Source organism: Pogona vitticeps, chromosome 2 (assembly GCF_051106095.1).
Source record: "Pogona vitticeps strain Pit_001003342236 chromosome 2, PviZW2.1, whole genome shotgun sequence".
NCBI lineage: Eukaryota > Metazoa > Chordata > Lepidosauria > Squamata > Agamidae > Pogona > Pogona vitticeps.
The window spans coordinates 103,889,247-103,915,257 of record NC_135784.1 but is presented as its reverse complement, the minus strand read 5'-3'; the positions used below and the strand labels follow the sequence as shown (position 1 = coordinate 103,915,257).

The 26,011-nt window shown below is 40.1% G+C and overlaps 1 protein-coding gene across 7 annotated transcripts in view; it reads left to right on the top strand.

The window, feature by feature from the left end:
* The window catches only part of FNIP1 (folliculin interacting protein 1), a 99,040-nt gene that overhangs the window by 71,452 nt on the left and 1,577 nt on the right, over positions 1–26,011 (top strand). For 4 of the 7 annotated variants that reach the window (XM_072990170.2, XM_078385743.1, XM_020807787.3 and 1 more), the window contains exons 7-17: positions 2,542–2,625; positions 3,576–3,647; positions 4,506–4,641; positions 5,406–5,607; positions 8,574–8,659; positions 14,385–14,531; positions 16,229–16,398; positions 17,319–18,726; positions 19,491–19,659; positions 22,813–23,010; positions 24,861–24,976. In XM_072990170.2, the coding sequence (XP_072846271.2) occupies positions 2,542–2,625; positions 3,576–3,647; positions 4,506–4,641; positions 5,406–5,607; positions 8,574–8,659; positions 14,385–14,531; positions 16,229–16,398; positions 17,319–18,726; positions 19,491–19,659; positions 22,813–23,010; positions 24,861–24,976 (2,788 nt within the window). The remainder of the gene's footprint in view (positions 1–2,541; positions 2,626–3,575; positions 3,648–4,505; positions 4,642–5,405; positions 5,608–8,573; positions 8,660–14,384; positions 14,532–16,228; positions 16,399–17,318; positions 18,727–19,490; positions 19,660–22,812; positions 23,011–24,860; positions 24,977–26,011) is intronic. The other 3 variants (XM_072990171.2, XM_078385741.1, XR_013541884.1) reach the window with 2 other exon arrangements.

Below are 26,011 nucleotides of genomic sequence, written 5' to 3'. Positions count from 1 at the left end.
TTGTTTTCAGACAGCCTTACCTGCCACATGCTGGCTCTTTTAGAACTGACCTCAAGGAAAGCTTTGGGTAACTTCTTCCATTTCCAGTTTTCCATATCCTGCTTTACTGGCAAGTTTTAAAATGTGCCAGAAGCCTTTGGTTTGAAGTCAAAAGCATAAAGTAGCTTCCTAGTTCTGAAGTGACAGTCATGTAAGCAAGGACACGTTAAAGACCAGAATGTAGAAATGCATTGCTTTTGGATGAGAGCTTTGAGAATCCAGCCAGCCAGGACGAGCATGCTCGCTGGGGAATTGTGAAAGATGTAGACTAAGAGAGAAATGTTAGGTTCTACCTGTTAAGGTCCTGTATTATGATAGCTTGTCCTTACAGTTTCAGAATGTATCTATTCGATATTTGTGACAATAACATATGTGAGGAAGTAGCACAGACCACTAGTATGGCTGTGTGAGTGGTATTTGGTTGCTCATACCAGCTTAAGGGGAGTGTGGCTTTTACAAATCCTTGTTTCCTCTACTGGTTTCTGGTGTGACTGACATTAGGTTTGTATTGTAAATGGAAGTGACTGGTGAACTATATTTTTTATCACAAAACAGCCAAACGAATTACATGTCTCAGCTAATAATCAAAGTGTACTGATTAATGGTCCTATCAGAAAATGTGTCCACTCCAAGTATTTTTGAGCAAGGGGTGGCTCATGACCGGGGGGGGGGGGGGAGGAGGGAGAAGAGCTTAAGTGCCTCCTATCCTGCTCCAGAGGCTCCCGGCCAATCATTACTAGAATCTTCTTTAAATGAAGTTAATAGCCTCTTGGTTTTCATGTCTGGAAGCCTAGAAACAATTTCTCTTGTACTCTCTTTACCTCATTTGGTATTTTCTGTGACAGATAAGTGTGAGTGTTGTATTATGATTTCAGTGAGGCATGATAAGGCTGAGGGTAAATATTTCAGGACAAGAGATAATAATAACATGTGTAATAAGCCTGCACCAAAGTTATGGTCAGTTCCTTTATACTTCTTTCCAAGTCATGTTTCCAAACAGAGGAAAGAGAACAGAAAAGGAGTTAATCTGTAACCAGAACATTTCTAGAAACTAAATTAAATAAAAAGAATGCTTGTGACCCATAGATCCTTGCCAGCTCTTGATTTTAAAAGGTTACTGTGTGCTTTAGTGGGATGCCATGTGCTAGGGAAGGTTTTCCAGCCCACACACTGTTTGGTGGAACAGGTAGTGCTTATGCTTCCCTTCCTTTTAAGACAACGGATTAACAGTAAACAGAAGAAACCAACTTTTGTGACAGTAGAGCTTTTTGAATGTTGAAAATTGATACTCAGAGTTGGAGGTCCCAGGGAGATCAGGTCCAAGCATACTTGTTTTCAGTGTTGCTGTTAATTAAAAGCTGAGCACCACAAATAGCTGATTCAGGTCCCATTTCTCCAATTAGCAAAGAAAGCACAGATGTGTTCCTCTTTCCTTTAATTTGCACCTGAAGTTTTAATTCTCAGGGTGGGGCACAGAAGGAGGAGTTTTTGTTAGTATGGGGTTAGAGTCACAAATGCAACATAGAATGCAAAACTCCATCTGCTGCTATGAAAATGTTAAGACATTTAGCATCAGTATATGTAAATATCATCAAGGAATATCCTAAAAAGGAGAAGAGGTAGTAAAAGATACCTTTTATTCAGTTTCCTTCTGCAGCTCATCCATCTGAGGAGGTAAGAGTGCAATCTACTCCTCACTTGGAGAAGTTTGGGTTAATGAGCGCTTTGGAGGAAAGGGGAAGGTGGTTTTTTTCCCTCTGAAGCAGGGTTTGTCAGACGCTCTTTGACGAAAAGACTTCCAGAAGTCTTCACCACTAGCTGTACTGACCAGGAGTTGTAGTCTGAACAAGAACATCTGGGGACCTAGAAGTTGGGAACCACTACTCTGAAGTGGTTGTTGGGAATGGGACGTGCCATAAATATTGTTACTGTGTGCCTTATTTCCACTGGTGTGGTGTGTGTGCTCTTCTTTAACCATGACTGGTGTGGGGACAGAGCCAAACGGAGCTGAGCAACAGTGAGCTAACCCCAACATTGCAGAGCCTGTAATACTGGCAGAGCCGACCATCCTTCTGCTTTCCCAACAAGCTGCCCAGAAACAAGTCCAGAAGATTGCCCAGCCCTTTGTAGCAGGTTTTGATGATGAACGGGGGAGGGGAGAACAAATTTATTTCAGCTAAAGAAGGTAAAGGATTCTTTCAGAAGTAACTTGAAACTTTTCTTGTTTGCACATTGTATTTTGCAAGTTAAGACTTCCTAAAAATTAGATACATACTGGGGTTTTTTTTTTATCATACGCATTTCAACTTGAAAAGAACTATGTTTCCACTACGGGCTGTATGGCTTGAATTCCTTTATCCGGGTGTAAAATCTGTGGGTTATACTATGTTTGTGGGTCCGCGTTTTGTGTTTGCTTTTACCTCCCTTCTCTCCCCTTCCCCAGAATCTGTTCTGCTTTACTAACCTCATTCTTTCATATGTATTTTACGTTTTGCCATGTAGGTTTTTCACAGCTTTGCAGCCCTAGGCGGGCATTCTCTGAACAAGGTCCGCTCCGCCTGATCCGGAGCGCCTCTTTCTTTGCAGGTTTGCTATGTGCTGTGTGGGTAGTTTAGTTGGTGTGAAGAAGCTGAGTGGATTTTGTAGTGTGGCCTTGGAAATAAAATATGGTTAAAAAACCAAAACAAACCACCACCACCACCATTTGAGACATCAAATTAGACAATGGGATGGTGTACAAGAAAGATTCAGATAATATGTTGGAATTCTAAATAACCATAATCTCTGTTCCTCATTTCCTCTGAGGAGCTCATTTGTATGGGATTTGTAAATTCCTCACGATGGAACTTTGCCATTATGAGTCTTGTTTTATATGAATTCCATTTAAACAAATTTCACTATTCTAATAAATCTGAAGTAAATTGCCTTTTTGTTTGTTTGTCTTCCATTAACTGAGTTTTATTTTCATGGCTGCTATAGATTCTTCTTTTTCCCATGGATCTGGCAAATGTATGACTTCTAAAATAATTATGATCAAGAGGCTTTTGATCTGATGGGTGAAATCCTAACCTAGTGGTAGCATTTCACCTCTGCGTTTAGTAAGAACTGGCTGCAATGCAGATAGCTTCATGTGTAGTTTGAAGAAGCAATCAAGGTCTTGAATCCAAATCCCATATGCCTTAGACCACTCACTGTATAGTTATTTGCTATACATTCCTTTAGTATCTGCTTCTAGTTTGCACTGAGTGCTCTTGCTTCACTGCTAACTCTATGTTTGTTCCATTATTTCATTTTCCTTGAAATGAAGTGTGGGCTTCAGCAAACACTGTCTGGGCTTTCCTACAAGCAACATGTTTTCTGGCTTGATCAGCTTTGCAGCCTTTCTTGGTGATGGGTGTGTGTGCACTATCTGTTAATTTTCAGCCTTAAATGAATGCAACCAATGAGCATGATTTGTTTGGATAATTAAGTGGAGCACTGTGGATCCATAGAGAAGATTCATATTCTCAGACTAACTGGTGACCTTATCTATGTAGTTCACAGCAATCCGATGGACATGCCAGGGAGGGAGTTGAATGAAGACCGAGATAGTGGAATTGCAAGATCAGGTAATATATTGATTAGGCATGAACACACACAAGATGTGAATTTAATGCTATTTATTAATTATTGTATTTGAATTTTTACTCGTTTCTCCTGTTGGAAGTCCTTAGTATGAGACTTCCCTTCAATAAATGTCACTGTTAGTGTTATAAATACATTAATAGTGTAAGGAGCCATGGCTATTTACACAGTTTTTACACAAACACCAGCTGGACACTGACTAATACATATTTTGGTCAGCCTTACAACCATTCTCATAACTGTTTTGTTAATTCTGAAAATTTTAATATACGCTAGACCAAGGGTGAAAGAAAGTGCACATTGCCACAAACCAGAGAATTCCTACTATTGTATTTCAGTTGTATAGATGCTGACGCACCATGATGACCAATGCATAGAAGCAAATGTCCACATGCTGACTGCTCTTGCATTTGCAGCCCTGTGTAAAAATGGATAGTGCAGAGGAAGCCCCATGTCTAGCACCCAGGATATTTCGTGCTCACCTGCATACACTTTATTGGCGTGGTCCCTTAACAATCTAGTTCACTTGTTGGGGTTTTGAATCATGTTTCCCATGCCCACCATTTTAGTTGGTGCAAAATAGGTTTGGATTGGAGTTCTAGTATTTGCAACATAATTTGGATTTAGCAAGTCTGGACAAACATATAAGTTCAAATAACAAGCTGCTACTTACAGATAACTCTCTTCCAGATGAGGAAGAATTCAGCTGAGGCAGAAGACTGATGTTCTGTCTGCTGAGCCACACTGTTTACATTATTTAAAGATACGGTGGTTTTGTTTTTCACAAAATACTTACCATATTTTCTTCTTCTTCTTCTTCTTCTTCTTTATTTCATTCATAGCCTCTCTCAGCAGCTTGCTTATTACTCCATTTCCCTCTCCGGGCTCTTCGCTAAACAGAAGCTGTGCTAGCAGTTACCAACGGCGCTGGCGTCGCAGTCAGACAACAAGCCTGGAGAATGGAGTCTTCCCTAGGTGGTGAGTTAGATCTGATGGACAGTGTTGTTTAAATTACTGTGCAAAATTTGTATAGGTAAGGATGCCAGCATTTTGCTGTTTTTCCTGAATGTTGTGCCAGAACATCTTTATATGTTATCCATCGTGGAAATATTTTAGGGTTTGGGAATTAATACATAAAGTTTTGTCGTAATCTTATCTAACATTTCACACTTTGTTATAGGCCTGTTAGAAGTGGGAGAGTGAAACATTTAAATATATCTAGCCCATTTCAGTTTTCTCTTCTCTGCTTTATCTCTTCCAGTTGACACTGCATTATTTCTCTTTTCTGTTCACTGGAGTTTTCTCTTTTCAATCCATTTCAAACCTTCTGTCCTGCAAACCATTTCTTTTTGTCATGTATGGCATGGACTGTGATCATGGACTATGACAGTGAAAGGAAAAAAAACTGAATTCTGAATCAGTTGAAACAGAGTTAGAGAGATAGTATATGTGTTTCCATTCTCTAAAATTTGAATATTGGTTATAGAGTCAATTGATCAATGTTTTAATATGGTCACATTATAAAAGAAAGAGAGCTACTTGCTCAAACTCAGTTGACAAATGCAAAGCAGTTAGAACAATCTCCTCAAATCCTAACATGCCATATACTTCCACTTTGAATAAATTCGATTATCAGCTGAAGCAGAAATTATTCTTTTATACCTAGTACAAAAAACCCCTCATGCAAGGGAATTATTCTTTTGGAATTTAACTTACTGTGCAACCTTTTGATTCTCTTAAAGGTCAGTGGAAGAAAGCTTCAATTTGTCTGATGACAACTCCAGCCCAAACCCAGGAATCGTCAGGAAAAAGAAAATTGCCATTGGAGTGATATTCTCACTCTCGAAGGATGAGGAAGAAAACAGCAAATTTAATGAGTTCTTTTTCTCACACTTCCCTCTTTTTGAGAGCCATATGAACAAATTGAAGAGTGCAATAGAACAGGTGAATATTTCCACTGATAATCTGTTTGTTCTTCTTACTATACAGTGGACCCTTGACTTACAGACGGCTTGACTTACAGACTTTTTGAGTTACAGACTTCTCTGGCCGCAAAATTTAGGTCTGACTTGCAGCCTGAGAATTGACTTACGGACCAGAAAAAAACCAAAATGGAACAAAGACGGCCTGTTACGGGATTAATCGGTTTTCAATGCACTGTAGGTCAATGGAGACTTGACCTACAGACTTTTTGACTTGAGAACCGCCTTCCAATACGGATTAAGTTCTCAAGTCAAGACCCCACTGTATTCAGAATTCCCATTTTATCCTGTGGCACATGTTGTGTTCACTGGAGGAAAGTGAGTGAGAGAGATATAACTGATAAATGTAATAAATAAATATGGTTTTGCCAGATTAATTGTTCACATTAGGGCTATGCCAATCACTAGATGCATTGGGGTGAGTACATGCACATCGCTCAGCGATACTGATGATGGAAAGGACCTGCCATTTTTACAGCTCAGTAACATAGCACATCCTTTATCTGCACAGGTTTAGCCCCTACCATCTCCAAGTAGCAAGGGGTGGGGGGAAGTCCCCTGACTACAGTCTTGGAGATCTGCTGCCAGTCAGAGCAGACAGCATTGAGCTAAGTAGACTAATAGGTCTGGCTGCCCTTGTCTTTGTAAGCTCATGTAATCTCTTGTTCTAAAGCAGTGGCAGGGAAAGGCAGAGTCAAACTCTCCACACTTCTATCGCCAAGGTCTCATAGCTGTTCAGACTTATCCATGGCTGACTAAAATTGACACTTGCACAATTAGCATCATGTTTAGTTTATCTCTAAGATGATATGTAATGACTGTATGATATGTAATAACTAAGTAGTTATGTAATGACTGTCTTCCAGAAAGGGGGACATTTTGCCATGTATTTCCAGAGAATTAGCATACAATTATGTAAACGCATATTCAGAATATTTTTGCAGTACAAAAAACAGAACAGTTGTGTTAGTCCAAGCCTGGAGTACTTTCAGTAAACATTCTCTCAGGATTGCTGAGACCAGGCTCCTGACACAAGTCTTCAAATGGAAAATCAGCTCCAGGTTTGGCAATCTGAACTTTCGACCCTGTCAGTGAGGACCCTATTATCTGACAACATTTTAACTCTTTCCTGGCCAAACAAGAAGTGCTGGCAAAAGAATTCTGTGTCTGGTTATAAAAATATTTTAAAAGATATTTTAAAAAGAATAGAGAAGCTCATTCATTTAAACTGGGAAGTTGCTGGCTTTTGCTGTGTGGCTGGATGTTAACAGAGCTTTGGGGCCTATATCCTGTCATAGTCTCAACCATTGCTCTTACCAGTTGTCTGGTAATTAGCATCTTTGGAAGTTTTTTTTATGTGATATCAAGACACTTCTGATATGTGTTGACTGTAGGACTTAATGACCTCCCAAATGACCTGCCATTAACAACTCTGCTCAGATCTTGCAAACCAATAGTATCTCGTGTTAAGTTTTTTTCCTACTGCCCCTCCCTCAGCAACATTGAGAAGAACTTCATGTTCACACTGATAGAAAAACAGTCCTGACAACTGCTTTGTGTTTGGGTGAGAAGTGGTTAACTTATGAAAACAAAGGAGTTAGCTTCTGGTATTTTCTCTTGCTTTGTTTCTTTTTGTGAATGGTAGTGAACACAAGAGGATATTTTGTAGACCTGTGGTTCCCACCCTTAGGTGTCCCAGGTGTTTCTCCCAAAAGCCTTCACTACCAGCTGTGCTGGCCAGAGTTTCTGGGAGTTGCAGTCCAAGAACATCTGAGTTACCCAAGGTGGGGAACCACTGCTGTAGACTATCTTGACTGTTCCCCTTGGTGTTTTCAACCTTCAAGCTGCCTTTGGTTATCCTGCTGGCAATGCAGGCACAATGTTGTGTAGCAATATTGGGCTATTTCCAAGCCTTTTGAATTGTGGATACAGAAGAACAGTATCCCACATTCATAAACCATAGGGTTTTTTTTTCTTTTGATGAATTGAATTACACTTGTGACTGATTCTTGCAAAGCTTTCTTTGCAAAATACAAGGGAGAAGTTTGTGCAGACTGCTGCACATTGAGGTGGGCAAAATGCTATTCTACAACTCTTGTTGGACTGCATCTCCCAGTATTTGTCACCACCGGCTGTGCTGACTAGGGCTGATGGGAGTTGCAATCCAGCAACGTCTGGAAGGCTGCGCTTTGGATCTCTCTCAGCTGTGCACAGAATGGCTTGAAGAGCCAGCGTTAGGCAAGATGCTGTTCATAGGAAGGAAGGCTTCATATGCTCCCACACAAGAAGCAGGGAAACTTTTGTCTCTCCCGATCTTTTCTGGATTTCAAGTTTTCATAATACTTTACCATTGACCATGCTGGTTGGCTTCTGAAAGTTGAACTCCAAAACATGAGAATGGGTCAAAGGATCTCCATCCTGTCCTGTGTCATGTGAAATGTTACCCAGTAAATCAGGCCCCAGCCCCTAGTTCCAAGGGAACCACTAAGGTGAAAACAGAGTTTGTGATTTATCTGAGGATTGTTTCTTCACTTTGACGTGAGCTTTACCCCGTACTTATGGAACAATTACGATCACTGAAACAATGAAGCTGGGTGCAAGCAGCTTAATTCAAGGCATTGTTTAATGCTTCTCTAGGCAAGGAATCAGGGTGGTGAACTTTGGACCTGTTTATAACTTTCTGCAAGCAAACATGTGGCAAGGAAACACAATGCAGAGATACATGTGCTTCACGTATCTCTACCTTGATAGGAAAGTTGGCAAGAGGCCAATGTTTATCATGGTACCAGAAGACCAAAAAAAAATAAAAAAAAAATCCTGTTTGCTTGTCCATGTGCACCTGACAACTCATTTAGCACATGACTTGATTTTGCTTTTCATTACCTGTTGCTGTGCCCCACCGTCATATGTTTAACTGCTCTTTTCAAGGCTATGAAAATGAGTCGTCGATCAGCTGATGCCAGCCAGCGGAGTTTGGCATATAACAGGATTGTAGATGCCTTGAATGAATTCAGGTAAGTTCGTTTCCAGACCTATTCATGCTATTGCCAAGGACTGAAAGGCGTCCTTTGGAAACCCACATACAGTTTCTAAATCTGTAAATAAACCTTCAGTGTAGGCCTTTACCCCTCAACTGAGAATCATTGTTTATTGCAGGGCAGTAACAGAACCAATGTTGAGCAGAGGTACAGGTTGGAAAAGTTAATTTTCTTGACTAGCAAGTGCCAGCGTTCCTCACCCTGCATAGGTAATTATGGTTCAAAAACGTAACTTTTCAGACTCTAAATAAGAGGCTAAAACATTGAGCCTGAATGGGGAACTACGAAAATTCAAGTCCTTGCTCAGCTGAGAAGCTCTCTACTAGATGATAGTTGCATCTGTCCCTGTTTGGCCTACAGGAAAAGCTGGTATGCAAATGTAACAGATGAGCAGAATCTTCATTAATGAGAGAGTAGATGGGAGGAACTGCTTGTCTGTATGCTTCTTTCTTGAGACCTGCATAGATTTGCACTTTGAGAAAGTACAAGCAGCTTGTAGTGCCTAGTCCTTAGAGATATTCCAGTTATTTCAACTTTACCAAGTAGAGCCAGTTAGCTGTTAGACACAGAAGGCCACACCAGAAGTCTGCTTTCAGCGGCAGCTGCAGCTTGTTCACATCTCTGCTATGTGTTATTAACATAATTTACGACACTGATTTTCATGGGTTTGGTTGATAGTGTGATATGACGGACTTATTCTATAGCATTCTCCTGTAGTAAAATATAAGTACTTGAAAAGTATGAGGGGTGAACATAGGATGGATTTGGGCTCCTGTTTCATCCGCATAGGTTACTTTTTGGACTGTAAGTCCCAGAATCCCTCAATCAGTAAGGGCAGTGCTGGCCATGGAAAATGTGTGCACGTGTATTTCCACCCCCCACATGTGAGTGCTTTCCCCCTTTTTTGGTACAACTTTATGAATGCTGCAAGAAACAACTGTATGGCGTGCCTGTTGTTCTCAGGATTCAGAGAGGAAAGACTTGAAGGTGAGAAGGTGCTTTCCTGTAGAGCGTTATACTGATTATCAGGTTTGCTACCCTTCAGGCAAGTGTAGTCAAGGCAAACAGCTGTCAGTTTGGAAAACTTTGCAGCTGTGATTTGGCAGGGAGCAGGCCTTACTAATCCCCTGTGCAAGGAACAGTACAGTACTCACTCCATCCCTGATTGTCTCTCCTCCTTTCTTCTGTTCCATAACCAATTCGGGCATGGTTGTGTTCCTTTTGTGCCACATCCAGAGAAGCAAGTTTCTGCCACAGTAATAGGAACAGCGGGAGCGAAGATGTTGAGATAGGACAAAAACTACCCAATTTTATGGCATATGATTGAGAGATGACTTAAATATTTGAACACATTATAAAAATGTGGATGTGTCCATGGCATGCTGATTGCATAATTTGCTTTCACTTGCTTGCTTGTTCTCTTGCTTGCTGTTTTTCTGATACATTTCCAGGTTTACATAAAGTAGGAGGGTTACGTCTAGGATTCTAGGAGTTACTGTACAAAAAAATAGTATATTTCCCAGGCTGTGGTGTTGGACAGTATGTAATTATTCCCTTGACAAACATGCAGAAATTTCACTTATCCTGCTGAAAACTGTTGCTACTTCTCAATTTTTAGAAATACATTTTTCCCCAAGATGTTTGAATGCAGAAATTTCTAACACAGAAGATATAAAGTTTACATAATTAATATTTTAACATAGCAACTTTCTTTTTGTGCAATGTGGGATGTTATTTTGTCATCTGTTAGTTAGAAGCACACAAAATATGTTTAATTTCTTTGTTAAAGCCACAAAACGTATTAAACAGTTAGACCTCAAGATGCCCCTGGAGGTTTCTGCTGCATTGCAGTGTGCTCTATAAAACAAGGAACTTTGTTTACATAGGTGTTTGGTTGCCCTCATGTCCCTGAGGGCCAACTGAGTGCATTAATGCTGATTACCGTATGTCTCTTAACAACGTCTGCATGGCATTCATTTTAGGGAGGAAAATGTGCAGAAATAGGAGGAATTATTGGAAACGGAAGAAAAAACCTGCTAACCCCTTGCATTCCTTGTGTACAGGGTGATGGAACATAATGCATTGGTGCCTCAACAGAGATCTGTTGTTGTTTTTTTAAAATCAATTGTACAATGTGACCCATTGTCTTGCTTAGCAAGGCACCTCTGTATTTTTCAGCAACTTTTTTTAAAGCAGTGCCAAAAGTGTGTGGTGGGGATGAAGGTTATTGAAGGGTTTTCTTTCCTTACAAAATAAACTAGGATTTTTTTAAAGTAAGGAGGAAGATGTTTCTGAGGTGAAAATAAATCCCAGTTAGTTGGGAGGGGAAAATGAGATTATTCATTAAATAAACACACCATCCCTTTAAATCATCCACTCTCCAAACAGCTGTTTTTTCGTTGGGAGTGGGACTCCAGTCCTGCTCCATCTGTGAGAAAATACCCTTATGTCAGTAAAGACTTATTTCAGTACTGCTCTGTAAATGTGTTCCAGTTGGGTCATTAGTTGGAAGAGAATGATGGGAAGCAAAATGTTTTGGAGACATGTGTTAAAAGAGTTGCCAAAGGCCATGCGTTAACCAAGGATTTTAGGAATGAAACCTTCCCTCCTTCCTTTCCTACATGGACTACAAAAATCACCAGAAGGTTGTGCAACTCTTTGGGGGGAAATTGGGGGGGGGCAGTGCAAGAGCTGCAGGACAAGGGGGAATCTGCTCTGCAGGTATTTGCAAATAGACACCATTGAATATAAACCATGCAACGCTGAATATTGTTGTACCTGCCTTCATAGCCATGGTAGCTGGTAATACTGTACATTGGTCACAATTCCAAGACCTGTGTGAAAGATGGGAGTCAGATATGGGTGTTTGGCCCAGCACCTTCTTTCCAAACCCATATACATGCAGTTGCCACAATTCAATCAGACCAATAGATGAACTGGAACAATTTCCACCTATAGATCTGTTACTTGAAAATGCCAGGGGTTGCTATAGAAAGGGAAAATGTTTATTAGTCATTGCCGAGGTGTGTATACCAGGCCTCCTAATTGCCTCAGTCAGGGACTTTGATTTTGTTTTGCATCTTATTAATCAGGAATAACATATTTCAATCAGATTTGAACTTGGGGACAGTGTAAAGCACCACATTCCCCACCCTATGTGGGTAAATCTGAATGGACACTACACTAGTCCGTGTATTAATAGCTACACATATAAGCTAACACATACAGATTTTATACAAATCCTCTTTTCTCCTCCTTTTTGGTGATGCACTTCTTTGTTTATTTTTCTTCTCTCTCTCTTTGGCATTAACATTTCCCTGAGTTCATTCAGTTCCTGATGTGATAAAGATATAAGGGAGGTTTAAGAACCCTGAACCGCTGTGTTTCTTTCTGCTTAAAACACAGGGCTTGTTTCAGACCTTGAATAATTGGCAACAGTAACATCATGGTGCCCTTAGAAAAGTGGGGAAGGGGAAATAATGTATGTGTTGTCATTTTGTATATGGAGAGACTGCAGGCAAGAAACGAAAGGCGGGTGTTTACCCTCCCCTTGGCCGAGCTGCAAGCGGTTAATCCTCGCCCTAGCGCTCTGTGCAGTTACTTCCCTGTCTGGCTTGGAGGGTTCCCTTTGCTGCAGTCACATGCCTCCTGGCTGGCAGCCAGTGGAATCTGATCTCTCTCGGAGGAAACACTATCAGTTGCAGATGCAGCCACGGTTACCAGAATAGTAAATAACGAGTCACAAGACTGGAGCTAGCCTTTCAACGAAAACAAATAGTTTAGTATCTTAGTGTCGGAACAGAAACCATTTCCTTGCACAGGCGTGCGCGCGCGCACACACACACACACACACACACACACACACACACACACACACACACACACACACACACACACACACACACACACACACACACACACACATATACATATTGCTCAAACTGAGTAAGCTTTCTGAGAGGGTTGATCTTGTTGAAAGAGAAGTCAGGAGGCTCATTTTGTTCCAAGCTTTCAATTTTACCTGAGGCTTTGAAAGATGACTGAACCTCCACAGGATAAATTTAGCCTCCCGTTTTAAGCTCAAAGTTTTAGTTACCATTTCTCACTGTCCATTGGACGTCCAGTGGCTTGACCGTGAAAGTCTAGGGAAGTGAAAGTTAAACCTGTGGGAAGATTGCTTTCTTCTGAGTTTTATTTCTAGCCACAATTCTGAATTCTGAGGAATGCAGTGGAGTCAACAGTTCTAAGGAGGAAACTACAAACTTTCTCTGATGCTGCAGGCCAACCATGGCCTCATTTTTATTATATTGTTAGTTCTCATTGATAGATCTTCTTAGACAATGATTTTATTTTGTATTATTTGCTGAGGGACTATATAATTCAGCTGCTACATCCATTTCCAGAAAATCATATTTTTTCCTGTAAGCACTAAGCTGCTGGAAAAATACTGAGTAGTATCCTTAGCCATTGTACCTTAGGCAGTAATTTCTCAAAAGAATTTGTGATGCGATTGTCCTAGCGTTAAAGATATTGAAAATGAGTGCCACTAATCATTTCTCCTGCTTGCACAATTTAAAAAATCTGAATATATCCTCCAATTTAATTTAGCTTTCAATTCCTCTGGCTGTTTACTCTTGTTTAGAGATGGGAATATTCGAATATGATTATATGCCCCCAGGTGCAGATAACGAGGGTCCGGGCCCCTGGGGCCAGACTGGCCACTCACGATTTCACCGCCGCTGCAAGCTCCACAGAGCCTTCTTATGCGTTGCTTGCGATGGACTAGCCACTCTGCGACCTGGCAGAGAGACTCGTCATCTCGCCTTTTTCCAGGGCTGGCTAATCGGTCACGAGCAACGGAGCAATAGGAAGGCTCTGCGGTGCTCGTGGCCAGAACCCTCATTATCTGCACTTGTGGGGGGTTATTCATATACGAATACCCCCATCTCTCTTCTTATTCTGGAGCTCACATTCCAGCACATATGTACACACCACACCCAAATACACCAAAACGAACCACAAAAACAGCAATACTACGTGCTGCCCTTTAGCTTGTATAGCAGTAGTTTAGTATTTTAAATAACATTTGGGGGGCAAGGAGTCTTTTGGACAGGCTGCCCCGAGTGTCTGTGGAACATACAACATAAAATACAGAAACGGAGACCAACTGCAACTTACACAGAACTGCTGTTGCACTACAGATGGCACAACCATAAGAAATCTGAACAAAACAATTTTTTTTACATGTGTGTCTAAAATAACAGGGGAAAGTAAGAACCTGTGAAAGCTTAGTACTGATTTGTGGAAGATTTAAATTGCTCAGGAAAACAGCATAATTTTGTAAGTCAGTATCTTATAGCATGAGGAGATTAAGAAATTTTACAGAAGCATAGATACCTGCAAATCTTGGACCATCTCTCTGAGATCTGTAGAATAGGTATTAAATACAGTAATAGGAGGCCCTGACAGTACAGCCTTCATTCTGAAACTTTCAAAACATACTGGAATGGTAGCCAGTCTCAGCCATGAATAAAACAAACAAACAAACCCCTGCTTGCCATAGGACTGGGTAAGGTCCTCTAAAAATAATGCATATTTGGATGCTAACAAAACGTAAACTTTCAATGAAACAAATAGCGGTACATATATTGTAACAGGTTTATTAGTCTGGTGACTTTGTCTTTTCTTTCTTTTGATTTAGAACAACAATTTGTAATCTGTATACCATGCCACGGATTGCGGAACCTGTTTGGCTTACCATGATGTCAGGGATGCCAGAGAAAAATCAGCTCTGCCATGGCTTAATGAAGGAATTTGCTTTCTTAATGGAACAAGCCTCCAAGAACCAGTAAAGCATTCCTCTCTTGTTTTTCCCCCTTTAGTTTTTTAATGTTGTAATCTTAAAACATTATGTTGTATGGTGCATTAGCTGTGAAATGAGGCATAGGCGGCTTTCTTTAAAAAAAATAGAAAGAGATGCAGCTGTGCTTTCCTTTCCCTTTCAAGTACCAAATAAAAAGATGACTGTGAATTGTGAAGAAGGGAGTGGGAGTGGGTGGTGAAAAGGCCATGTGGTGATAGGTAAAGAACTGCCTTTCACATCAAAGGGATAAAGGAAGCTATTATTTAAAATAATGGAATTTCAGTACGGACCACATATACAACAGCATCGTTTTCTTGTAAAGAGCTACAAACCTCACAAAAGAGAGAGAAAGTAGTCTAAATCAGAATCCAATGATGTACACTCAGCAGCAGTACTGGGTCAAAGCACAGATGAAATCTGTACCACTTAGAAATGGCATCTCATTTTCCTTGACTAGTTAAATTCAGATTTTCTTTGATGAATTTGTAGCATTCCCTCTGGGAAGTAAGCCCCACTGAGATCAATGAAACCTTTTCTTAGGGAAGATTGCATAGGATTGCAGCTGCAGTTAGTTTGCATCTTAAAGAATTGCTAATGTATCTAGATTTGTACTATAGTAACATCAAAACAAGCCACCTCTTGTTTCCTCAGAAGTTTAAGTGGGTAACCTTAATGAAACTGGAAGGAACTATCTGATGTTTAGTTGAGGTTTTTCTTCAGAGAACCTAGTTCTGTTTTAAATGAAGGGTGCATAGCAGTTCTGTTTTAAGTGAAGAAGATCTTTTTCTATTAATAGCCAGAAGTTTCCTGGAAAATTTTCATCAATTCAAAATCATACTGTAGTCTTAACATTGTTTAATGTAGCATTTCAATAACATACATACATACATACATAAATAAATAAATAAATAAATAAATAAATAAATAAATAAATAAATAAATAAATAATTTAAGAAGTCTGGCTAACAATATGCATGGACAGAAAGTTAAATTGAGAATAACATCAAAAATCTATAACAAACAAACATTACTGGAATGGGATGTTACAAGCTGTCTCCTATGAGATGCTAAGTTTTTGTCTCTATTATAATTATAAGGTGTAGGGCAGGGCATTATTATGACCAGATTTCACAAGAACAGTCTAGTCAGGCCTGTATGTTCAGACACCTCAAAAGCTTCAACCTACCTTGCTTTATTCCTCTCCAAAATAGTGCCACATGCATTATTATAGATGGCTAGAATGCATGGTCTTTGGAAGGTTTTGACATTACAGGTTTTCATGGTTTTTTTTTCCAAAATGGCAACATTAAAGAATTAAATATGTTTCAGAAAATATGTTTCAGACTTCATATCATTTCTATTCAGATGCCTCAATCCAGGACCTCCAGAATACATGTGAAGCTCCTGAGTGAGCAATGGGTTCTCTGTACATTGCGTTTTGTGTTAACTCAGTTTAGCATTTTCTCACTGTCAACATGGAGCTTCCCCCCCCCCCCGAGGAAAACTGTTGTTATACCTGGCAGATGAGGCGGGTCTGCATGAAATGCTGTCCACTGGTCCGGCAATGAGAGGAATATTTGGGGCATAATTATGCATGATTTCATAAATGTTAATGAAAAAAGGCCTGAATGCGGAATTTATGGTTGTGACCAATATTATACAAGCTTTTTTTTATTTTTCAGATTTTTACCAGCTCTTCTCACTGCAATTTTGACAAACCACCTGGCCTGGGTCCCAACTGTCATGCCAAACGGGCAACCACCCATCCGGATCTTTTTAGAAAAGCATTCCTCACAAAGTGTGGACATGTTGGCTAAGTCTCACCCATACAATCCATTATGGGCACAGTTAGGTATGTCTGAAGTTACCTTAGGCAGGATATTCATTCCGAGAACAAAATATCTTTTGCTTAGTTTCTCTACTATAATAGGAAAGACAGCTAAATAGTAGTGGGTAATGGGCAAGGAGGGGGGGGGGGGAAACCTAACTATTGAGTCAACGTTCTTGTGTTATGTAGTATCAAAATAATAATAAGAAGAAAGCCAACCCTCCCCAAGCAGTTGTACTGTTCCTTCTGTCTGCCTGGACTCTCAGTTCTTTCCACCTCTTCCATGTGCCCACTCCACATTTACCCTTTAGAATGAAATTCTATTTTTAGTTTTTGATCAGAACTACATCCTTAAAGCCTTTAATTAAGATACTTATAATCCAATTCTGTACATGTTTTTCATGGCAGTATTATAGTAAGGAAGAAAAGCAGTGAAACAAACAAGCATCTGGTCATTTTTAGGTACAAATTAGGTACTATACTGTGTACTTCTGATCTTTTATCTAAGCAGTGGATCAGTGTAGCTGCCTGTATCTTTTGATATGTAGTGGCTTCTCAAAAAAAGCTCCTATGCTTGAACTTAAAACTGACTTCCAATAGTGACTTACAATTAAACCATCATTTAAAAGGGAGTCCAAGAAGGTTTAGTTCAAAGGGACTGTGGTTAAAGTGTGCTTTGTTATACACAGAAACTCGGAAGAGCAGGCATCATCTTTTCAGCAGTCCTGTGATTTTAATGCCCGCATTTAAATTTCACTCTGCATTGATATAGTTAAATAGAACATGACCATGGAATATTTCATAGGTAAATCTCTCACCTAGCCATTCGTCCCAGTAAAATCAAGAACACATTTCTTCACAGAAGCCCATCCCCTTCCAGAATTATTGTGCATATTTTCGGAAATTGGTATGCTAACATGCTTTGTTTGCATTCTCTTTAACAGGAGATCTGTATGGAGCTATTGGGTCCCCTGTGAGGCTAGCAAAAACAATTGTGGTTGGCAAAAGACAAGATCTTGTGCAACGTTTGCTCTACTTCCTCACTTATTTCATACGATGCTCTGAGCTGCAAGAGACTCACCTTCTGGAAAATGGAGAAGATGAAGCTATTGTGATGCCTGGCACTGTTATCACCACCACCCTCCAGAAAGGGGAAGTAGAGGAGTCCGAGTACGTGCTGGTCACAGTGCACAAGAACAGGGGCAATTTGACCTTACAAGAGCCAGAAGAAGTGAGAACATCTAATTGTAGCTGTAAATATTGCAAGCCCCCCCTTAATTCTCATCAGAGCACAGAGGGTGTTTCAAGAGAGGAGAGAGAAGATTCACAGAGTACCCCAAAGGTGGAGATGGAGGATGCTTCAGGTGAAAGCCAAGCTGCACCAGTTGACCGCCAAGAAGGGTCTGCAGAAGTGAAGCAATGCAAAGAGGCATCAACCTCTTGCCTAGGTATCAAGTTAGAGCGAGTGCTTTTCACTGGGTCAGCCTCAGCAGAAACGTGTGTATTGGCAGAGTCCAGATTGGAGCCCACAGATGGATCATGGAGGAGTGAGACATCCCTGGAGTCTGACAATCAGTCAGTTGAAGTGACAAGATCAACAAGTACAATGATAGAGAAGAAGCCACCTGATAAAATTTCATCAGATGCAATTCCTTGCAGCACTGCTGAAGGTCAGATGAAGGTGACTTTCCTTATTGGAGATTCCATGTCACCTGATTCAGATATTGAGGTTCGAAGTCAAGCAATAGTAGAACAAATAGCCAGGCATAGCAGCGAGATGGAAGCTGAAGAAAGAGTAACTCCTGATCAGGATCAGGAAGCAAAGCAAGCCCTTGAGGACCAAAAAGGAAATCAGAATCTGCCTGTTGAGCTCCAGAATTGGAACCCTTACAGTGCAGAAAGTGCAAATCTGCTTGATGCGTATTTTACTGAGGAACACTCTGTTCAAACTAGGACTGTTGACAATATTCCATTGAAAGCAACAACAGACATTCTAGATCCTAGCAGTAGATTAGAATTTCCTCCCAAAACTTGTACAAAAAGCAAGAAATCACCCAGTGAGTTTTGTAAGTTTATGGAATCTGTCCGTCAAGAGACTTGCAAAAACTGCTTTGCAGATCAGGACCAAAGAGACAATGTCTCTGTGTTTGTCCCCTGTGGGGATAGAGAGAACTTAGAAAAAAAGGCTGATCCCGGGGTGGATTGGGACATTCCAAGAAATGAGAGTTCGGATAGTGCCCTTGGGGACAGTGAAAGTGAAGATGCAGGGCACGATGTGGCCAGAAGAGATAGAAACTATTATGGCGCAGAACAAGAAGAATGGGCAGAAGAAGAGGAAATATCTTTTCCTGGGTAGGTACTTCTTCCAGTAATTAGCTCTTGGTCAATTTATATTGTTCACTACATTTCTGTGTTATTTCGCTATAAAACAATGGCCCCGGAGATAGTAGGGAAACATGGGTGCTCTGTGGGTGGACAAATGTGTAGCTGGTTAATAAATAAATAAATATACACAGACATCATTATGTCCGTGCAGGAACACACACACAGGCACAGTGCTTGCAGAATGAATATCAGGAGACAGTTGCAGTAGAGAAAATACTGTTTTCCTCACGCAAGTGATGCAGGATTTCATATTTCAGCTGAGCTTCTTTCAAACACTAATTGAAGCTGTGCAGCAATGTAAGAGTGCTGATTTCACTGAGGCTGCAATTTAAAAGAAGCTCTAATTACCTTTTATACATTGTGGGGTATACTGCTAATTTAGGAAAGACTATTAAAAGAAAGGCACTTGACCAAGAGGGGGAAAAATACAGCCTCGTGGTTATTAATTTCAGCACTGGTTCAGGTTTCTTTATATTTGCGCATTTTATACAGTTGTCAAACTGAAAATTACTTATCTCTCTTCTTTTAACTTTGGTTCTGCAATGAAGATGAGATTTATTTATTTATTTACTAAGACTGAAATCCATGGCATGGTTGTATGTGACCAGGTCCCAGTGGGACTTATGTATATGTTAACTCTACAGCAGATTGTAGGTCATAATGCCTCACTGAAATAAGAGAAATTCAGTGATAGTTGTAGTATACATGCCCATGTTATACCTTTCTTTCAGGTCAAAATTAATTGAAGTGAACTCTGTCCAGCCCAGTATTGCCAATTTTGGAAGGTCCTTGCTAGGTGGCTACTGTTCATCTTACGTACCAGACTTTGTTTTGCAAGGCATAGGAAATGATGAGAAACTGAGACACTGTTTGATGTCAGATTTATCGCATGCTGTGCAGGTAATTTGAACTATCTCCAACAGATAAGATTTATTGTTGACCATCAACAGAAGGGGATATTTCTGAAGGCTGCTGAAAGAGAATGGGTCTGGGATGCTGCTAAATGTTTCTCGCTTTTAATTCAGAACTTCTGTGGCCAACATTTGGGGAAGTTCTGCCAGGCTGCTTAGTTGTGAGAAACAAAAACAACCACTGTCACAATATTAAGGGCTTTTAAACTGCAGTGGCTGAAACCCAAAGAGAGTCCATTCTGTGTAAGCGCTACTGTAATCATTAGGACACGTTAGTCACAAGTACTTTTAGTCCCATTGAAATCTGAAGAGCATCCTGTGAATTAGGGGTCAACACATTCTGGATTTTTGTCTCTGCTACATCCATTGTGGCTCTGAGCTTTCAGAGGCAAGATTTTCTTTGCCCGGTAATTCCTAGTCTTCAGGCCAGTCATCTAATCTTATTTGCCACTGAATTACAGGCACTGGCCATATGTATGCCTCTGAGCTGTAGATTCTGGGAACAAGAGGATGACCATGACCCTTATTGCCATCCCTTGAATTTTCAGAGCTATCCAGGTGATAACAAGCTGTTTACAAAAGGGAATATTGATGTTATTGAAATATAAAAACATGCCTATTTCTTCCAGGCAAAAAAGGATAATGTTGCTGCCATTAAAAACATACTGGGTAGAATTGTTTTGGCTAGTTATACTAGTACAAGTGTGGTGGTGTAAACTGAAGTGGAAGGTTGCCGCTTGTATGCCATGTTGCATCCAAGTCGTGTGAGGGAGACAGGCAGCAACTGGTTAACTAGTAGTAGTTTGTCACTGCAATTTATATTATTGCACTTTGGCCAGCATAAGTAATCAATAGGATTTGGGCCATTTTTGTTTATTTAGTAATAAATTATGAAGAAGGCAAAGTACATTAAGCATCTTATTATCCATTTCTTTCCAAATGTGCAGTAGTATTTTAACTAAGAGCTACGGTGATGTAAAGGGTAGGTTGTCAGAATAGGACTGAGGAGACCTCTGTTCAAATCCTCCCTCAGCCATGAAAACTCACTGGAGGTTGGCAGTGGTAAAGTATGCCTTGAACAACTCAGATACCTCAAACCTCTCTTAGGGCTGCCATAAGTTGAAAGTTGAAACGTGATGGCATGTGAAAACAACAGCATTTTAACGCCAAAAGCTGATTTAAACACTTTGTTTCAACTACAGTGGTGCCTTGCTTAATGATGATAATTCCCAAAAAATCGCTGTTAAGCGATTTCATCGCTAAGCGAAACATGGTTTCCCATAGAAATGCATTGAAAAACGGATAATCCGTTCCAATGGGAACGGATTGCCGTCCTTAAGTGAAAATCGCCATAGGAAACATTGCTAAGCAAAACACAGTTCCCACATTGAAATGCATTGAAACCTATTCAATGCATCTCAATGGGGGGGGGGGGGAAATTACAACAAATTTAAAAAGAGTCGGAACAAAGTCAAATTAGTTTAACAAAGGGTTTATTAAGTGTACTTATGATTTCAAGCATTCTAAACATTTTTAAACATTTTTAAACATTTAAAAAACAGCCCACATGAGGCTGTCAAAACCATCGTTAAGTGAAACAGGGGGACCCAAACTGTCATCGCTATGCGAAGCATGGTCCCAAACATCGCTGTGTGAAAATCGCCCATAGGAACCATCGTTAAACGGAGCACAAGATCGCTCCGAAAAAGTCATCGCTAAGCGATTTCATCGTTAAACGAAGCAATCGCTAAGCGAGGCACCACTGTATGTCCTGTATGAAAGTGGCTCTTAGATCAAGCTTATTCAGGATGTAGCAACTGACATTTTGTTTTTAGGATATACTTTGGCTTTTCATTTGGGAAAGAAGGAAGGCAGATGGACAGACAGATAGAACAGTCTTCCTTTTCCAGCATCAAGACAAGCCATAGCTAGTATATAGAGAAAAATACTCAATGCTGACTATGAAAATTAAAATTGAAGTTGTTAACTGATACGCTTTTGGTAATGGAGGGATCAATTTATTATCTGATCTGGTGAGGAACAAATCTATGTGTTTCCCTGAAAATAAGACATGGTCCTATATTAATTTTTGCTCCAAAAAACGCATTAGGGCTTATTTTCAGGGGATATTTTATATTTTTTATGTACAACAATCTACATTTATTCAAATACAGTCATGTCATTTTCTTCTGGCTGCTGCACAATGGTGGAGGACAGGGTTTCACTTAACAGGAGCTTATTTTTGGGGTAGGGCTTATATTATGATCATCCTAAAAATCATATTAGGGCTTATTTTCCGGTTAGGTCTTATTTTCCAGGAAACAGTACCTGTTTGAGTTTCAAAAAATAACAATTGAGGATGGGGGGGGGGATGATTCATTGTTGATTTTTTTGTGCTTTGCTCCCCCTGCTGGTCCTTTCCCATATGTTAGATACTTATCTGTTGCTTTAACACCTGGCAATATTATGTGGAAGCTGCAAAGTGAAATTAAACTGATGAGTTTAAATTGCTTCGACAAAGCAAAATGTGCAGCATTAAAGTGTTTTTGCCTTAAAGAAATATAATGTTCTGTTTCTCTAAAACTGTAAATATCTGAATGTGTCATAGACATAAGTGGACAAGTGCACAAATGTAACAGCTCAAAGGACTATGGACAAGTACTTGTTCATGTCTGTGAGATCTTTCATCATTTTGTTTGAACAGTAGGCTCCCTGTTATATCACAAAATACATCTGAAAACCTCCCTTGAACAAATAGTTTGCCATTTCGTGACTGGGACTGCTGCTCCAGAAATCCAAGTCTAAAGTTATCTTGGTCATACACATTGTGCAAGCTAGGGGTTTTTTGTTTATTTGTTTGTTTGTTTGTTTGTGGGTTTTTTTTTTAAACCTCTGCACTTGATACAGTGAATGCAAATAGAAACATTCTCTTTTAGACATCCATGGAGCAGCAATTTTGGTCCAAACACTGGATATATGATGAAATTAGCAGACAAATGTATTCCCCCCACCTCCGCCCAGGTTTTAATACAAACATTGTATTTGCAAGGAGCATGCTTCAATAGTACCACTGCTCAGAAACAGTGTATTTGGAACATGTTGTAGCCTTTTTTTACACGCTGTGTTCCTCTTTGCCTTCTAGCACCCAGTTCTGGATGAACCAATTGCAGAAGCTGTCTGCATTATTGCAGACACGGATAAATGGACAGTGCAAGTGGCCAGTAGCCAGAGGCGAGTCATCGATAACAAACTTGGGAAAGATGTGCTCGTCTCTAACCTTGTCTCCAACCTCCTTCATTCCACTCTTCAGCTTTATAAGCATCATTTATCTCCAAATTTTGTAAGTACTTAGGGAGTCCATAAGAGATCAGGGATAAATCTAGTCTCAGTGTGAATAGAATTCAGCAGTTGTTTAAAAATCTACCTCTGTTCAAAACTAAGTAAAATGTGTAATTGTGTCTCTTGTGTTCTAGTTCTTTCTACTTCTAGTTGAGTTTATTTCCATGTGAAATGTGTTTAGATACAGAACCTTTGCTTCGCCTCAGCAAGCTCAGCTGTTCAGCGACCTCTTAGTATTTTGCTGGGACTTATACAGATCCATTAAAGTGAATGAAGTTGCTTTTATGGAATTCTTCCAGTACTTCTAGAGTTCTCAGTAGAGAGTCTTCTTGCCCAGCTTTGACATAATGAGGGGCAAATTATAAATCAAGATTCATTCATTGTAATATTTCAGCTTATGCATCAGAGGTCTTCTGTGAATATTCCATTCAGAACTAGTTAACATATGAAAATAACAATCCTAATGGCAATGGAGCAATTGTACAAAAACCTGTCTTGTTCACTGTTGCTCTAAATAGGACTGGTGTCCGATCAGCATAATATATTTCTTTTTATGTTTGGATTTCGCCCCCAGCAGTAAATATATCAGTGTCAGATTTTAACTTTTGTAATTTTGGGGGAGAAAATTACCTGTTTACCTCTTATTGCTACTTGTAAATAGCTGTTCCTTCACCTCATTTCCGTCTACCATTTTAAAAGACTGTTGCAGAACTAGTCAAGTTTTCTTTTTTCTTTTTGGAGAAACATCCCAGCTAACCAGGAATCATATAGGAAGTGTGGTGACTCTGTGTATGCTGCCAGATTCAGCTATACAGTATGTTGAAGTTGCAGAAGCCCTGATCGGGCATTATCCTCCTTTTGGCCAAGATGCAAGCAGGGGCAGCACCTGAATCCCCTCTGGTGTCGCTTTCTCTGTATGAGAACAGATGTGTCAGCAGAGAAAGGGAACCCTTCTTCAGTAGAGTCTCCTTATGCAAACAAGAACCATGGAAAACCAGGGTCCTTTCTTGTACGGACAGCCTGCATGCAAGTAGGAACCTCGTTTCTCTAGAGGCATGAGCAAAAAAAGGACTGCAGTGGAGAGCGGCTTGGACATTCTTTGCTCATGTGGCAGATAGAAGAAGAATAAATAATTCCCAAATAGGGGTAGAGCTCAGTTGGAGTGAGGGTAATGTTTCCTGGCCTTCTTGTAAGCAAATACTTCTGCATGATTTTGGAGCCTACTCAAAATTGCTCAGATGAAGTAGACAGAAATGACAGCAACATTTTTCAGAATATTAGTTATCTGTTAAAAGTGTAAGATTACATTTCATATCTGATATTACAGTCTGTTAACATCTAACTGTAGTTCCTAAGAACGTGTTTTTAATAAAATTAAAGATGGTTTGACCAGCACTTAACTCAGTCTTTCTCCTGCTTGGAATGAATGAACTAAATGGCTGAAATCCTGTTGCTGAACATTGTAAGTGGCAACTAGAGTAGGCTCATTGAATGAATGGGTTTGACAGAGGAAGAGACTCTCCGAATCCCCACTGATTCAGTGAAGCTAGTCTAATTGTACCTCACTATGCTAATTTAATTAATTTAGGCCATTTAATTCTGTCCTGCTTTATTTTTATGAAAGAAGCTCAGACACGTTTCAGAGGGAAGTGTATTTGGATGCTTATCCAAGTCTTTAGAAGGAGAGCAGAGTGTCAGATTCAGCGCATGCAGCCATGCTGGTGGAAGATTATGGAAAGTGACTTCTCCGAGTTTTAGGCCATGGAATAGTATTTGTCTCTTGTTTGACAACTGTCTGAAACAATATAGGGTGGTTTTTGATGCCATTGTTTCTGTTTCATTTGGCTCCAGTGTGTAATGCACTTGGAAGATCGGTTGCAGGAGCTGTATTTCAAGAGCAAGATGTTGTCAGAATATCTCAAAGGCCAGATGCGAGTTCATGTCAAGGAGCTCGGAGTGGTACTAGGGTATGATTTCAATTCAATATCTCTTTTTTATCCTCTTTATGTGCATATTCCTTTAGGATTATCCTGAACACATGTGTAGTAGCAGATTTGCTGCAGAATTACTTGTGTCTAATTTTGTCCATGCAGAAACACTGAAATTACTTAGTGAAGCTCTTGGGTAAGACTCTGTTTACAAATGGCAACCTTTTGGTTTTCAGAATAGCCATCTATTTCCCTAAGGTTTCAGAGCAAGAGAACAGAATTTTCCATATTCCCAAGGGACTGTGCATGTGGGGGGGGAGGGGCGGGAAGGCTCGTGACATCTAAAAGACAAACACATTTTATTCAGCTTATGTTTTTGTGGTCTCTAGCCCACTTTATGCATCTGAAAAAGGGCCTTACAGTCTCTGAAAATGTTTGTCCAATAAGATTTGTTTGTAAGTTGCCATAGAAAATTTTTAAATATGAGAATTTAAACATTTCTGCCCTGATGTGTGTAAGGAAATCTTTCAGTTTTCCAACTGGATTTAGGATCAGTGGCTGAGGTTCCAGTCCTGCTGCCATTTCCATGTTAATTTGCCTTGCTAATAAGAAAGCTGAGGCTCCAATACTTTGGCCATCTCATGAGAAGAGAAGACTCCCTGGAAAAGACCCTGATATTAGGAAAGTGTGAAGGCAAGAGGAGAAGTGGATGACAGAGGATGAGGTGGTTGGACAGTGTCACTGAAGCTACCAACATGAATTTGACCCAACTCCAGGAGGCAGTGGAAGACAGGAGAGCCTGGTGTGCTCTGGTCCATGGGGTCATGAGGAGTCGGACATGACTTAATGACTAAACCAAACAACAACAACAACAAGAAAGCATACCTAGGATGGAACTCTTTAAGTCTCATAGGACAACCTACCCGTTCAAGCCAGTCCTACTCCTGTCTGCTAGAGGCAAGGACGGGCAACATTTTGAGATCATCCGCTCCTTGTTCAGTGAAAAGTGGACTCCACCCCCTCTAAAAAACATGTATCTTTACTAGCTAGAAGGATCTGTACCATAAGAAGAGC